This window comes from Babylonia areolata, chromosome 11 (assembly GCF_041734735.1).
Source record: "Babylonia areolata isolate BAREFJ2019XMU chromosome 11, ASM4173473v1, whole genome shotgun sequence".
NCBI classification, from domain to species: Eukaryota; Metazoa; Mollusca; class Gastropoda; order Neogastropoda; family Buccinidae; genus Babylonia; species Babylonia areolata.
Genome location: NC_134886.1, coordinates 26,826,809 through 26,844,321, shown reverse-complemented (window position 1 = coordinate 26,844,321; position 17,513 = coordinate 26,826,809). Strand labels below are relative to the sequence as shown.

Genomic DNA, 17,513 nt, shown 5'->3' with positions numbered 1-17,513 from the left:
TTTCACTGCTTTTCTATTTCTTTATCCCCACCCCCACTCCCCCCTTCTTCACCAGACCCACTTCTTCCTGATCAAGATCTGTCTCTCAATCATTCATTTCTTTCTCCTTCTCCTGATAGTTATTCATCTCATCTCGTCGTCGTATTCTGATTTGTTTATCCAACCCTCTCTCTCTCTCTTCTTTCTCGTTTCCACTCTCCTTCATCACTGTCTTCTTCCTTTTTGACTCACTTGTGTAAACAAAGTGAGTCTATGTTTTAACCCGGTGTTCAGTTGTCTGCGTGTGTGTCTGTGGTAAACTTTAACATTGCCATTTTCTCTGCAAATACTTTGTCAGTTGACACCAAATTTGGCATAAAAATAGGAACAATTCAGTTCTTTCCAGTCATCTTGTTTAAAACAATACTGCACCTCTGGGATGGGCACAAAAAATATTTTTTAAAAAGAAGCCAAATTATATGCAAACTGCATTTACTGTTAAATTTATATATTTTTTATTTTCTAAACTTGGCACTTTGATATGATATTCTGACACAACAACAAGAGCAGTCATTTTTATCATTTTTTTGTTCAAACAGGAACTTCTTTTGCTAAGCATGGAAGTTATATTTATTTTGCAAAACATTTTGGTGCAGATAGTAAAAAAGGGAAATTAATCTGTAATTAAATGCTAGGGGACTTCATTTGCTTTAAACTGATCTTTCTCATCTTATTACATTTTGAAATTATACTCAATATATAAAAAGCTTGTGTGTTTTACTCTCAGTGTACAGGGCTTTCACGATGTTCATTCGCCCAAGTGGTCTTTTTCGGAAAATACTAAAATCAATACGACGAGTGGACTTTATAGATCTATTGGCCGAGCCCTGAAGGTCATGGGCAAAAATCAATTGCGTACACATATTTATACATATCCAAAGCGAGTGCTCATATTCTTTGCAAATGCGAACGATGCCATTTTGTTTCAAGTTGTTGACCTGCTCGTTCAATCCTATATTCAATTGACAATACACGATAACATGTGATGGAAAGTTGGAGAAGGAGACCGTTAAATATTTATTCATAGAAAGATTTGTGAACACCTGATCACTTACTGGATTATGCCCCAAACTGCCATAAAGATATCCATAGAATCAGTCGGAATTCACAGTTAAAAATAATAAACCATGAGAGTTAGTACCCTTGAATTGATGAAACGCAAAAATTTCCAGTCTTGACTTTTCTCAAAATGAAGTCCTTTTCACTTCATACAACGTTTAGAAGTACTTGTACTTGGCTCTACATGTTATTAGTTTAACAAAATACTCAATTTTCAAATCAACTTTAAAACTATAAAACTAGAATGAACATAAAAGAGAAATTGAATGGACCATGTCAACCGGGTGTTAGTTACTTGTACATCTAACTAGATCCAGAGAAAACGGCTAAATGTTGCAGTGTGACTGCGGCGATAGCCACGTCTCCTTTACCGCGGACTTAAAAAGAATTTTTAATTGTCCTTAAAGATTTTTTTAATGCCCAAGATACACCAGAATAATATGATTTGAGCAGCATTCTCACTGCGTGTACCACAATCAATTTATTGCCTTTTAAAAAAGTATGTTCAAATATTATATTTTTGAACGTCAGTTAAGAAGCCACGATAGTGTAATGGATAAGACAGTTTCTTCTCTTCTCATCCGAACATGCAGGGCTTGAATCTGCCATTAGGACTTTTTTCTTTTTCTTTTTCTTTCAACCCGGAGCTTTATAATAACAAATACAGAACACATTTTAACGATTAGATTTTAAAAAAAATTTTTTAAGTGTATCACAAGTGAGTCTTGAAGGCCTTGCCTCTCTTGTTTTTACTGGTGCTGACTGTCTTTTTTTCGTACAACCAGGTTGACTTTTTGAGTGATGAAAACGGCATGTTGTATACATCCTACTTTACTTCGCAGATGGTATACACCCTGCTTTTCTTCACAGATGGTGTACACCCCACTTACTTCACAGATGGTGTACATCCCACTTTACTTCACAGATGGTGCACACCCCACTTTACTTCACAGATGGTATACACCCCACTTTACTTCACAGATGGTATACACCTCACTTTACTACACAGATGGTGCACACCCCACTTTACTACACAGATGGTATACACCCCACTTTACTTCACAGATGGTGCACATCCCACTTTACTTCACAGATGGTGTACATCCCACTTTACTTCACAGATGGTGCACACCTCACTTTACTTCACAGATGGTGCACACCCCACTTTACTTCACAGATGGTGTACACCTCACTTTACTTCACAGATGGTGCACACCCCACTTTACTTCACAGATGGTGCACACCTCACTTTACTTCACAGATGGTGTACATCCCACTTCACTACACAGATGGTGTACACCCCACTTTGCTTCAGATGGTGTACATCCCACTTTACTTCACAGATGGTGTACATCCCACTTTACTTCACAGATGGTGCACATCCCACTTTACTTCACAGATGGTGTACATCCCACTTTACGTCACAGATGGTATACACCCCACTTTACTTCACAGATGGTGCACACCCCACTTTACGTCACAGATGGTATACACCCCACTTTACTTCACAGATGGTAAACATCCTACTTTACTTCACAGATGGTATACACCACAATTTACAGACTGAATGCACACCCCAGCAATCACAGATGGTGGAAACAGCACTTAATTCACAGCTGCACACTGTGTTATGTACAGATAACGCACACACTCTCACACACACACACACACACACTTCACTCTCTGCCCAGTATCACTGCCCAAAGCTGCCGTAGGTGTTGTTCCAGGTGATGTAGACATCCAGGTCTTTCTCAGAGACGCTGGGCCGTACCTGCGGCAAGGCTGCCTCAAAGTCCTTCATGGTGATGGGAGGCACCTGATGTAATGAACACACGGTATGGATAAAAGCATTTCAAATGACACTAAATATACATAGAAACAAAACTGCTTGAACACTAACATGGATAAGGATAACAACATTTCAACACTAACACTCAGCTGCCAATGCAGAGAGTCTGTGAGGGTGTGAGTTCAGATCCCGCTCTCGCCCTTTCTAACAAGTTTAACTGGAAAAACAAACTGAGCATCTAGTCTTTCGGATGAGATGATAAGCCGAGGTCCCTTGTGCAGCACGCACTTGGCGCACTGAAAAAGAACCCATGGCAACGAGAGTGTTGTCTGCTGGCAAAATTCTGTAGGAGAAATCCAGCCTGATAGGTAAACAAATATAAAAGTATGCACTCGATGCCTGACTAAGTGTGTTGGGTTATGTTGCTGGCCAGGCATCTGTCTAGCAGATATAGTGTAGTATGTGAACACAGTGATGCCTCCTTGAGAAATTGAAACTGTAAACTGGAACTGGATAAAAACATCAAGACTAGCATGATTACAGATAAAAATGTCTGAACTCAAACACAGATATGGATAAGAATATTTCAACACTAACATGGATATGAATAAAAAAAAATGTTTGAACATTTAACATGGGTGCTGGAAAAAAATGTTGGAACACTAACATGGATACACATAAAACATATACGTATACACACACATTTTTACCATTTTGTTGGGCTGGTGGCTTTTAACTTCTGAAGAAAAAAAACAAACAAAAAAAACAGAAGCAACTATGGCCAAGTTTCTGTGTGCAGAATGCACTTTAGCACACATAACAGATTTTGCAGCTTTGTTTGATCTTTGTAAGTTTTGCATTCAGATTTATTTAAACACCTTGGAACTTTTTTTTTTTTAATTTTTTTTTTTGAATAAGACAAGAATGACTTGTGACCAAGGAACAAAAAGGAAAGGCTAAATTTTTCCTGATATGTTGCAATATTATTTACTTTCCATGAAACAGTTTGCAATTTTAGCACCAATCTTTTTTTGTTTTTTTTAACTTGAATCATCTGCAGGTAAGAATTCATTCAGCAATAACTGTAGTCTTGTAGTGTACCAAGAGTTGGTTGTTCCGTCACAGATTACCAATCCATGTTGCAGATAAGGAGCCTGATGAAGACGTCTTAGTAATGCGTTTGCTGCAAAATTTTGCCAACAGAGCAAACAAATAGGCCTAGTTTGCATCAGTCTGACAGGATGGATGGACTTGGTGGGGGTATCCTTGTACTGTGTTAGCCACAAGATTTGGTTCACAGGGCCAATGGACGTGCCGACTTTACATCTGTTTGACACGATGCAGCACATGACACCAATTCAGTTTCAGTTTCAGCAGCTCAAGGAGGCGTCACTGCGTTCGGACAAATCCATATACGCTACACCACATCTGCCAAGCAGATGCCTGACCAGCAGTGTAACCCAACGCGCTTAGTCAGGCCTTGAGAGAAAAAAAAAGGTGAATAAATAATAGATAAGCTTACATAAATAAATAAATAATAATTATAATTAAAAAAAAAGAAAAAAAAGGTAGTAGTAATAATAAAATAATAATAATAAATAAATAAATAAATAGATAAATAAGATAACAATGATGATAAATAAGCAAATAAATAAACATGAAGACACACATTCACACATACACCCACACATGCATAACAGATATGCACCAAACATGCAGTTTCACAGATATGAAAGCACAGTTAAATACATATAAACGTACATGAGCTCCAACACACACACACACACCACACACATTACCCTGCACCTCCTCTACCCCCCTCCTCCACACACATGACACCAAACAAAAGGTGATCCAGTTATTCAATCTGTTTACCTGCTCTGGCTGTATGTACTCCATCTGCTCAAACGGAATGCTCCGTATCGGCCCCAGGGCTGCTTCGCGGCACAAGTTGGCCATGTCTGCTCCAGAGTAACCTGCCCATGACCGATTAGAATCAGCAATCTGTACATGAATGTGACAAGCAAACAATGGAATATCGATACAGCAATCCATGAAAGTTAAAGAAACATTCAAACAAACAATGGAATATCTATACGCAAACAATGAAATACTTATTATATATTCAAAGCAACCAAAGCAACAGCTACTTCTTCAAAACTTCTTCAAATGGTGAGCATTTTTTTTTTTTTGGCGGGGGGGTCATATTTTTCAATGTTGAACCTAATCTAAAAAGCAACATCAAACATGTGAACATGGAAAAGTATCACTACATGGCATAGTAAAAGCAGACAAATAAAAACCCACTCGTATACAAAAGTGAATGTGGGAGTAACAGTCCATGAATGCAGAAGAAGAACAATCCTAGGTTACATCACATGGATGCATACAATAAATCTTTTTTTTTTTTTTTTTTTAAAGATTCTCGCACGAATGAACACAAATTTGCTAAGCAAGCAAACGGTTACCAAGCGTGTGGAATAAACAAATGAAAACCAACTACCCTGAAAGACAATCCTTAATACCCGGTTGAACCTCTCCAGAAAATCACCCATTCCATTACATGGTTAATCTCCCAGTGTAAATGGCAAAGAAGAAAAAAAAAAAAAAGAACAAATGAACACACTTCGAAAATAAATAATAAATTTATATATATAGCAATCAATTTTGTGAAGAGATCCTGTGAAGATCCTGTAATCCATGTGAGTGTTTGGTGGATTACGGAAACAAGAACATACCCAGCATCCACACCCCCAAAAATAGAGTGTGGCTGCCTACAAGGCAGGGTAAACAAACAAAACGGTCATACATGTAAAATGTTATATGTCTGTCTGAGTGTGAGTGCATGTGTGCCTGAAATATGACTGAATGACACTGGAAATGAATGATGAGCACCAACCTGGCTCTACTCAGGTAGGCAGCCTGTTGTGCAAATGACCCCGTATTTGTGAAGTGCTTAGAGCTTGGTCTATATCATCATCAGATCTCTCTCTCTATATATACACACACACACACACACACATATATATATATATATCAACTGACAAACTTTCAAACCACACATCATAAAAGAATCTGTACGACGTCACTCCAATCATTCCATTTTTTTTTTTTTCCAAACTTTCTTCCTTACCGTCCGTTCTGTGTCCGACGGCGGAGATATCTGCCTCTGTTAGCTGACACTTCTGCTTGGACATGAGGCGCTGCACGATGTGTTGCCTGGCAACCTGTTCTGGGAGCGGAATGTACAGCCTCTTGACGAACCTCCTCCTGGCCGCTTCATCGATCTCCTGAGGTCTGGGGAAGGAAAGGGACATCAATGAATCTAGCAAAAAACACTATAGCAAAAATAAACAAATTCAAACAAGAGAGGCAAGGCCTTCAAGACTCACTTGTGATAAATTAAGTCCCCTAGCATTAATTACAGATTAATTTCCCTTTTTTACTATCTGCATCAAAACGTTTGCAAAATAAATAAAAATTCCATGCTTAGCAAAAGAAGTTCCTGTTTGAACAAAAAATGATAATAATGACTCCTTTTGTTGTTGTGTCAGAATAAGAGGTCAAAGTGCCAAGTTTAGAGAATAAAAAAAATATAAATATAACAGTAAATGCACTTTGCATATAATTAGGCTTCTTTTTTTAAATTTTTTTGTGCCCATCCCAGAGGTGCAATATTGTTTTAAACAAGATGACTGGAAAGAACTGAATTTTTCCTATTTTTATGCCAAATTTGGTGTCAACTGACAAAGTATTTGCAGAGAAAATGTCAATGTTAAAGTTTACCATGGACACATAGACACACAAACACACGGACACACACACACACAGACAACCGAACACCGGGTTAAAACATAGACTCACTTTGTTTGCACAAGTAAGTCAAAAAGAATTCAAAAGTAAATGAGAAAAACCACAATTATTCCAGTAAAAACCATGACAAAAAAAACAACAAACAAAAACACTGAAAAAGAAGTATGGATTAAACATGTGAACTTGACATTTGACATTACCGAAATCTTTTAAGCCTGCTCTGAAAACACATCTTTTCAAACAACAGTAATTTTTCAGTGCTGGTCTTGGTTTGACCTGGTTTTAAATGCATGTTTTATTGTGGGGAAGCCGTTTGCCATGTGTGTGTGGCTGGGTGCTAGCAAATAATTATCCGTGCATTTGTGTGTGTGTGTACGTGCCTGAATGTGTAGGGATGCGTTTTCTGAAGGGCGTCATGGGAGGGGTGGGTGGTTTCCAATGTTCAGTTGCATGAGTGCAATCTGGCACATGCTTCAGTGTGTGAGTGGGAGGGAGGGGGTATTGATGGGAGGGGGGGGGGGGGGGGGGGCAGGGAGAAGGGAATGAAATGTAAAGCGCTTTGAGCAGTATTTCTGAAGATACATGCTACACAGATGTCCATTATTATCGAGCAGTATTTCTGAAGATACATGCTACACAGATGTCCATTATTATCGAGCAGTATTTCCGAAGATACATGCTACACAGATGTCCATTATTATCGAGCAGTATTTCTGAAGATACATGCTACACAGATGTCCATTATTATCGAGCAGTATTTCTGAAGATACATGCTACACAGATGTCCATTATTATCATCATTATTGCTTATGGTTCAGCTGACCACTCAGGGCCAAATCACGACCCCCAGCTAAATAAAAAATCCAACCGTGTGACTCACAAAACTCCAAAACATGAGAACACATTATGGAAACTAGAAATATTTTTCAGTTTAGATTTTTTTTTTTAATGAATAAACATGTCAAAACATCATGGAAATCAGAATCATCTCCAAACAAAACATACAAGAAGAAAAAAAAAAACCTGCCTAGAGGAGGGATGGAAGCAGCACCCCTGACAGTGCGGGCTGACTTAATAAGCCATACCTGCACCATTTCTGGCACTCTGAGTTGCGACCTGCCTAAATTACTTTAATAGTCTTGACAAATGACATGGAATACAGACACTACAGCAGGGAAGGGGATAACAATAACGCTACACCACCACTTAAATCTGTTTTATCACTCTTGTCTTTGAACAACACAATTAAATCTCTCTTTTGCAGTATCTTTTCCATGTCTTATGCACAAAAAACAATAGATTACAAATAAATAAAAGACCAAACAACAGTGGAGTACGTACTTACGAAAACTACTGATGAATAAGTAAGTAATAAAGAATAATGATAATGAATATTTTCTTCAGCATATTCATTTTGTATCATCAAAGTGTTCAGAGCACTTCCCAATAACAGATTATAATAATAATACAAATAAATGTGACAATGAATTCACACAGTAACACACACACACACACACACACACCTAAACACAGACATATCAATGCATGGAAAAACAGACACACACACAGAAATATACATACCATCCACTCGCACAACCATGCACGCATACAGCTTGCAACAAAAACAATAACGCTATTCATAAACACTCCCAAACATCCCATCCAGTCTGCCTCCCTCCCTCCCCTCCCCTTTCCTACTTCCACAAACACTTACATATACACAAATGCATACAAGTATACATATCTGCATGCACTCATTCACATATTCCACCACAGACCAAGAGGGATAACATGTTAACAAGCAGTGCAGAGACCAAACTAGTGCATGGCATTTTCCCTGCGCATGTTTTGCTACCAGACTGTAAGTACATCCGCTTTGCCTACACCTTGTGCACCAGACTACGGATGACTGAATGCAAATTCAGTCTAAATTTTAATTGTCCTATCACTAATGCATATATATATTCACGGTTGTGTTTGATTGTACAATCAATAATGAATCTCCAGTTGGGTGAATAAAGATGTATCCATGCAAAACGCATGGCCTGATTCTGTTTTAGATGTTAAAGTTTCAATCAGGAAACGTGAGCATGACTTCAGCTGTTGGCGAAACCAACGCGGGTGTGTGGGTAAAATGAATATGCTCATGTCAGCGAAATGACCCTGATGACACAAAGATGTAAAAGGAGAGAGCCGGTTTGGGAGAACAAAGCGTAGGCAAAACAGGTGCATGAGAAACATGTGGCACCCCAACAAACGACAGCAGAGGACAACAACTATGCTTTCAACCTGTTAGTGGCACCGATCACCAGAATGCGATCCTCTGACTCTGTTGTGGCTCCATCCTGGAAAGAGAACAGACACAGTCACAAACTAATCATCTCATTTACCTTTTCTCTTTGTTGCTTATAGCCCAGCAGATTACACAGGGCCATTTGGTTAAAAGGGTGAAGATTTTTCTGATCTCTCCCAGTTCAACATTATGTGCAAACTTGCTAGTGCCTGAACCCCTCCCCATTCCTGTGCATGTGCACGGAGAAAACCAAATACGCATGTTTAAGATCCTGTAATCCATTTGAGTGTTCGGTGGGTTAAGGAAACAAGAACATACCCAGCATGCACACCCCTGAAAACAGAGTATGGCTGCCTACATGGCAGTGTAAATAAACAAAACTGTCATACACGTAAAATGTTAACGTCTGTGTGAGTGAGTGAGCGAGAGAGAGAGAGAGAGAGGAGAGAGAGAGAGAGAGAGAGAGAGAGAGTGATTGTGTGTGTATGTGTGTGTGAGTGTGTGTGTGTGACTGAAACCTGAATGAATGACACAGGAAACAAATACTAAGCACCCAATGGCAGCTATCAGTCGGCTCTTCCCAGGTACGCTGCCTGTTGTGCATTTAAATGACTCTGTTTGTAAAATGTTTGGAGCTCGGTCTCTGACAAAGGACAGGCACTATATAAGTATCCATGTCATCATCATCATACATATTTTCAAATCAGGGCTGAAAAGTGGTGTGAAAATGGGTTCACTTGATTGGATCCTTCTAATCTTACACACATACATCTTATTTGGTCAGACCTTACATATTCTGAAGAAGTTTCACACACGGCAAAAAACAACAACAAACAAACACGGAAAACATTTTCAAATAACTTTTTGGGGGATACATTCCGTGTTTAAATAAGCTTATCATTCAGATCCACCCATTTCTATCTGCAGCTTTTTGTCTCCTCTATTTCAGTTTGCTGTTCATGCTTCACTCCTTTCTCATCTCGGAGACAACAAAACGTCTGACAGTAGGATACACTTTCAGTTTCAAAGAGGCATCAAAGATTCAAAGAAATTTAATCCTTTTGCCCCTTTTGGGGTGTGGAGGATACAATAACAATTCATACTCACTGAATCACAACTTCAGTCCAACGATGTCTCCGAAACACGCAAAAACGCACACCCACACACACACGCTAATGATAATGATTTGCAACAAAGCAAATCAAATTAAACTTCCTGACAAGTATGTTTTAGATGCAACAAAAGTTACACATCAAAGTGTGCAGACTGATCAATATATGCTACACCACGTTTTGCTTAAAAAAGGAAAAGAAGAAAAAGAGCAGATGACTACCAGATGCTGTAGTAGATGTAAAACAAAAACAAAAAAAACAAAACACATACACACACACAGCAAAAATACATAAATATATATGATGAACTGAAGGCAGCATACAATGATATGAAACAAAAGGACCTTACGTACATCAAGTTCAAACGTAGAAAAGACAAACCTTACACACACACACACACACCATGTTAAAACGCATGGAAAACAACAACAAAAAACAACAACAACAAAACAGACAAAAAAAAACACCATCACACTCCACTGCCAGCCCACACATACCAGCTGCACGAGAAACTCCGTTTTGATGCGGCGTGAGGCCTCATGCTCCCCGTCAGACCGCTGTGAGAGGAGAGAGTCGACCTCGTCAATGAAGATGACGGCCGGCTGGTGACAGCGGGCCACGGCAAACAGGCCCCGCACCATCTTCTCTCCTTCCCCCACCTGTCCAGACACACTGTGTGAATGGGCCAGGTGTCACACAACAAAACACTGTGTCTACCTGACCTGACCCCACCTGTCCACACACATTGTGTGACTTGGCCAGGTGTCACACAACAAAACACTGTGTCTACCTGACCTGACCCCACCTGTCCACACACATTGTGTGACTTGGCCAGGTGTCACACAACAAAACACTGTGTCTACCTGACCTGACCCCACCTGTCCACACACACTGTGTGACTTGGCCAGGTGTCACACAACAAAACACTGTGTCTACCTGACCTGACCCCACCTGTCCACACACATTGTGTGACTTGGCCAGGTGTCACACAACAAAACACTGTGTCTACCTGACCTGACCCCACCTGTCAACACACATTGTGTGACTTGGCCAGGTGTCACACAACAAAACACTGTGTCTACCTGACCTGACCCCACCTGTCCACACACACTCGGTGACTTGGCCAGGTGTCACACAACAAAACACTGTGTCTACCTGACCTGACCCCACCTGTCCACACACATTGTGTGACTTGGCCAGGTGTCACACAACAAAACACTGTCTACCTCACCTGACCCCACCTGTCCACACACACTGTGTGACTTGGCCAGGTGTCACACAACACTGTCTACCTCACCTCACCCCACCTGTCCACACACACTGTGTAACTTGGCCAGGTGTCACACAACACTGTGTCTACCTCACCTGACCCCACCTGTCCACACACACTGTGTAACTTGGCCAGGTGTCACACAACACTGTGTCTACCTCACCTGACCCCACCTGTCCACACACACTGTGTCACTTGCCCAGGTGTCACACAACACTGTGTCTACCTGACCTGACCCCACCTGTCCACACACACTCGGTGACTTGGCCAGGTGTCACACAACACAACACTGTGTCTACCTGACCTGACCCCACCTGTCCACACACATTGTGTGACTTGGCCAGGTGTCACACAACACAACACTGTGTCTACCTGACCTGACCCCACCTGTCCACACACACTGTGTGACTTGGCCAGGTGTCACACAACACTGTGTCTACCTGACCTGACCCCACCTGTCCACACACATTGTGTGACTTGGCCAGGTGTCACACAACACAACACTGTGTCTACCTGACCTGACCCCACCTGTCCACACACACTGTGTGACTTGGCCAGGTGTCACACAACAAAACACTGTGTCTACCTCACCTGACCCCACCTGTCCACACACACTGTGTGACTTGGCCAGGTGTCACACAACACTGTCTACCTCACCTCACCCCACCTATCCACACACACTGTGTGACTTGGCCAGGTGTCACACAACACTGTGTCTACCTGACCTGACCCCACCTGTCCACACACATTGTGTGACTTGGCCAGGTGTCACACAACAAAACACTGTGTCTACCTGACCTGACCCCACCTGTCCACACACATTGTGTGACTTGGCCAGGTGTCACACAACAAAACACTGTGTCTACCTGACCTGTCCACACACATTGTGTGACTTGGCCAGATGTCACACAGAACTTTTTACTATTTTATATTTCATTTTACTTTTATTACTATTTCTATTATTATTTTTTATTTATCTTTAATTATCATTATTCTTACTATTATCATTATCATAATCATTATCATTATTTATTTTCATTTTTATCATCAACTTTTTTAACTAAAAAAATATTTATTTATTTATTTATTCATTCATTTATTTATCTTTTTGACTCACTTGTGTAAACAAAGTGAGTCTATGTTTTAACCCGGTGTTCGGTTGTCTGTGTGTGTGTGTGTGTCTGTGTGTCCGTGGTAATCTTTAACATTGCCATTTTCTCTGCAAATACTTTGTCAGTTGACACCAAATTAGGCATAAAAATAGGAAAAATTCAGTTCTTTCCAGTCATCTTGTTTTAAACAATATTGCACATCTGGGAAGGGCACAAAAAATAAAAAATGAAGCCTAATTATATGCAAACTGCAATTACTGTTATATTTATATTTTTTGTATTCTCTAAACTTGGCACTTTGATCTGATATTCTGACCCAACAACAAGAGCAGTCATTATTATCATTTTTTGTTCAAACAGGAACTTCTTTTGCTAAGCAGTTATATTTTGCAAACGTTTTGGTGCAGATAGTAAAAAAGGGAAATTAATCTGTAATTAATGCTAGGGGACTTCATTTGCTTTAAACTGATCTTTCTCATCTTAAACATTACATTTTGAAATTATACTCAATACATAAAAAGCTTGTGTGTTTTACTCTCAGTGTACAGGACTTTCACTATGTTCATTCGCCCAAGTGGTCTTTTTCGGAAAATACTAAAATCAATACGACGAGTGGACTTTACAGATCTATTGGCTGAGCCCTGAAGGTCATGGGCAAAAATCAATTGCGTACACATATTTATATATATTCAAAGCGCATCCTCATATTCTTTGCGAACGCGAATGACGCCATTTTGTTTCAAGTTGCTGACCTGCCCGTTCAATCCTATATTCAATCAACAATACATGATAACATGTGATGGAAAGCTGGAGAAGGAGACCGTTAAATATTTATTCAGAGAAAGATTTGTGAACGCCTCATCACTTACTGGATTATGCCCCAAACTGCCATAAAGATATCCATAGAATCAGTCGGAATTCACAGTTATAAATAATAAACCATGAGAGTTAATGCCCTTGATGAAACGCAAAAATTTCCAGTCTTGACTTTTCTCAAAATGAAGGCCTTTTCACTTCATACAACGTTTAGAAGTACTTGTACTTGGCTCTACATGCTATTAGCTTAACAAAATACTCAATTTTCATATCAACTGTAAAACTATAAAACTAGAATGAACATAAAAGAGAAATTGAACCGACTGTGTCAACCGGGTGTAAGTAAACTTGTACATCTATCTAGATCCAGAGAAAACGGCTAAATGTTGCAGTGTGATTGCGGCGATAGCCACGTCTCCTTTACTGTGGACTTAAAAAGAATTTTTAATTGTCCTTAAAGATTTTTTTAATGCCCAAGATACACCAGAATAATATTATTTGAACAGTGTTCTCACTGCGAATACCACAATCGATTTATTGCCCTTTAAAAAAAGCATGTTTAAATATTATATTTTTGAATGTCAGTTATGGAGCCACGATAGTGCAATGGATAAGACAGTTTCTTCTCATCCGAATATGCGGGGTTCGAATCTGCTGTTAGGACTTTTTTTTTCTTTTAACCCGAAGCTTTATAATAACAAATACAGAACACATTTTAACGATTAGATTTTTTTTTTTTTTTTAAGTGTATCACAAGTGAGTCTTGAAGGCCTTGCCTCTCCTGTTTTTCTTTTCTTAAGGCCTGACTGAGCACGTTGGGTTATGCAGCTGGTCAGACACCTGCTTAGCAGATGTGGTGTCGTGTAAATGGATTTGTCCGAACGCAGCGACGCCTCCTTGAGAAACGGAAACTGAACTGAGCAGAACTCAGTGAGAAGCTGAGCACCCTTTAGAACTCATTTCTGTCCTTCACCCCCCACCTGTCCACAAAGTGTCAGGTGTCACAAACAACATGTCCACATGCGCAGAGCTTAGCAAGAAGCTGAGCACCCTACAGTGTTATTCAACTGTCTTGGAACAGCATTCGAAACCAAGTGCTTGAGGAGACTACTACACATCTCCTACAAGGAGCACAAGACCAATGACTATGTGCGGAACCTGGTCGGCAACCTTGCTGGGCCCCAAGAACCACTGCTGGCGACTGTCAAACGATGGAAGATGGCATGGTTTGGTCACGTCATACGACATAACACCCTCTCCAAAACCATCCTGCAAGGGACTGTAGAGGGAGGGCGCAGAAGGGGGCGGCAGAGAAAGAGCTGGTCCGACAACGTCAAGGAATGGACCAAAATGACCAAAATGACGATGCCCGATCTCCTCACGACAGCTGCCAACAGAACGGTGTGGCGAGCTATGACATCTTCCTCATGTCCCCCCAACGACCCCAGCAGTCGAGGGAATGAGTGAGTGTGAGTGAGTGAGTGAGCACCCTACAGTGTTATTCAACTGTCTTGGAACAGCGAATGTTCTCCCCTACTCTTCACCACTGATAGTCCATTTGTTGCATGGGTTAGTAAAAAAAATTATAAAAAAAAGGGAGTTATTCCAAGTAAAGAAATTAAATCTGCATAAACTGTTTTTATGACACCTTGCTTTAATTACTGACAAAATATAATAAAAGCTTTTTACACTTTGCGACTGCAAATTTCTCACATGAAATACTTATGTGAGAATTCATCATGGACAGGAACAATAAAACACAGGCAGTCAACCCAAAAATAGCCTTGTCATTCACACAACAAGCAAAGAAATCTACTCTGGACTGGCTGCTTTCGACAGTAGATAAACCAATGATGCTACTGTAAACTTTTAACATCACTGTGATGCCATACTATCAGTATCTTCTTCATCTTCATTCATGGGCTGCAACTCCCACGTTCACTCGAATGTACACACGTGGGCTTTTACCTGTATGACCGTTTTTACCCTGCCATGTAGGCAGCCATACTCTAAACATCTGATTCCTGATATTCTCTATGTTCAGGCTGAATTGCAGACTGGAAATTCCCTTATCACACACACACACACAAAGGTCTTTGTTTTAGTTTTTTTTATGTCTAGTATCATTAAAAGCTGAAAAGACAAACTGAAAAAAGAAAACACACACACCACATTCCACGCCACACCCTCCCAGATACACCCACACCCGCACCTGAGCACACACATATGTTATACTGCCAACCATACCCATTTCGATGTCAGAGAAGAGGCGCTGATACAAAAGAACGTCGACTTGGACTGACTGGCAATGCACTTCCCTGTCAATGAATTAAAATCAGTGTCAGAATAAACAGACTGCACTGAAGCAAATCACCTACTACACAATTTTCAACTGTTATCTTGGACAAACCCTAATTTCTAACAAAGAAAACATGCTCTTATTAACTAAACATCACAGGCCAGAATTCATAATTATAAATATACAGCTAATTCACTTTCTGCGTGCAAGGCGAGACAAGTGAATTTAATTGAACTGGTTTTAAACAACATCAAAAAATCCCTTCAAAAGTGGATTTTTCTTTGCAAAGGGAAATGGAGAAAGACAGAATATATGAGCCGAAACACAGTTTGGACTGGTCAGGAACGGCTGACGGATTAAGACAGACTATGGACTGGACTGGCCAGGAACGGTTGACAGATTAAGACAGACTATGGACTGACATGACAAACTGTCTTTCAAACCTTCCAATGGTGTAGGGATACTGTGCCTTCGTATGTGTGTGTAGTGTGTATAAAGTGTTACACACACACACACACAAACACACACACACACACACACATGTACAGACTTGAGGGACTCGGAGAGAGAGAGAGAGTGAGAGACAGAGACAGAGACAGAGGAGACTGATAAATGGACAATGACAAGCAGACATAAATAAATGTACAAACATTTCCGTACACATACATGCACACACGTGTGTACTGTACGAACACATTACTTCCCTTTTGCATTTTCCCTTCCTTCATCTTCTGCCTTCTCATCAATCATCATCAATGTAGAAAAAAAGCAGCACTATCATCCACAGCAATTAAGTGCCTCACCCCCCCACCCACCCCTCCCAACCTCCTCCCAATGCCTCTACCCCTGAACACACACACACACACACAAATACACACACACACACTCACACACACATATGCACATGCTTACCAATCAAAGTTTTGCCTGTCCCTGGAGGGCCAAATAAAAGCAAACCTTTGGGAGGACCTCGCAACCCTGTGAAAATATCTCTGCACATCAAATAAATATATTGTCACAGTTCATTTCACCATGTTGGTGATTTTAGACTTTCAATAAATCAAAATGCAATATTTTATATATACACACACACACACACACACACACACACACACACACACACACACACACACACACACACACACAATGTGTTTCTGTAATCATAAGAAAAGAGAAGTAACAGAAAAAAGAAAGGTAAATCAAATAAAACAGTAAAAGGCATGAGTTAATGCAGAAACAAACATACAAGACATAATCTGAATCCTTCGAAAAAAAAAAAATTAGTAAGTTGTGAAACTGGTCTTGCATATCATGCGTATGCATGTGTGTGAGAGAAAAAGAGAGAGAAAAAGAGAGGGAGAGAGAGATTAGAAAAAGTAGTACATTCATGTATTTTCACAGGTGACTGAGAGTGTGTTTGTGTGTGTGTGTGTGTCTATGCTGGTGGTAGTGCAGGCATATCCATGCACTCATGAGCTTTCAAACATAGGAGCATCAACTGACTGTATGTATCCACAGACACATCTATGCACTGGTATTAAAAACATCCATCATGAAGAAGGCAAAGCTTGTAACAAAGAGAAATATGAGCCCATGCCTGACAGCTGGTATCTATTTTTTTTCCCTCATACTACTTCAGTCAAATCATATTTCAGTTTAAACAAAACAACAGACAGAACAAAAGAGAACTCACGGACGCAACATTGGCCAGACAACAATCTCTTTGATGGTTTTCTTGGCAAACTGTAAGCCAGCAATGTCATCCCAGTCCATTTGTGGTTTGTGATCCATGATCTGTGAACATGCAACATTATCATGTGAGTATTACGGATCCGTTTCAATAATCATCTTAGACAGGCAAAAAAAGCTGAGTGGTTAGAGCACTGGACTTTCAGCCGGAGGGTCCTAGGT

At 40.2% G+C, this 17,513-nt stretch overlaps 1 protein-coding gene across 1 annotated transcript in view; it reads right to left on the bottom strand.

The window, feature by feature from the left end:
• Positions 1 to 2,460: 2,460 nt before the first annotated feature.
• Positions 2,461 to 17,513, bottom strand: part of LOC143287346 (fidgetin-like protein 1) — a 36,402-nt gene continuing 21,349 nt past the window's right edge. Inside the window, exons 11-18 of the mRNA XM_076595307.1 lie at positions 17,296 to 17,396; positions 16,515 to 16,594; positions 15,551 to 15,621; positions 10,603 to 10,764; positions 8,990 to 9,045; positions 6,021 to 6,184; positions 4,763 to 4,863; positions 2,461 to 2,914 (exon numbers count right to left, since the gene is read on the bottom strand). Of these exons, the coding sequence (XP_076451422.1) occupies positions 2,792 to 2,914; positions 4,763 to 4,863; positions 6,021 to 6,184; positions 8,990 to 9,045; positions 10,603 to 10,764; positions 15,551 to 15,621; positions 16,515 to 16,594; positions 17,296 to 17,396 (858 nt within the window). The 3' untranslated portion in view covers positions 2,461 to 2,791. The remainder of the gene's footprint in view (positions 2,915 to 4,762; positions 4,864 to 6,020; positions 6,185 to 8,989; positions 9,046 to 10,602; positions 10,765 to 15,550; positions 15,622 to 16,514; positions 16,595 to 17,295; positions 17,397 to 17,513) is intronic.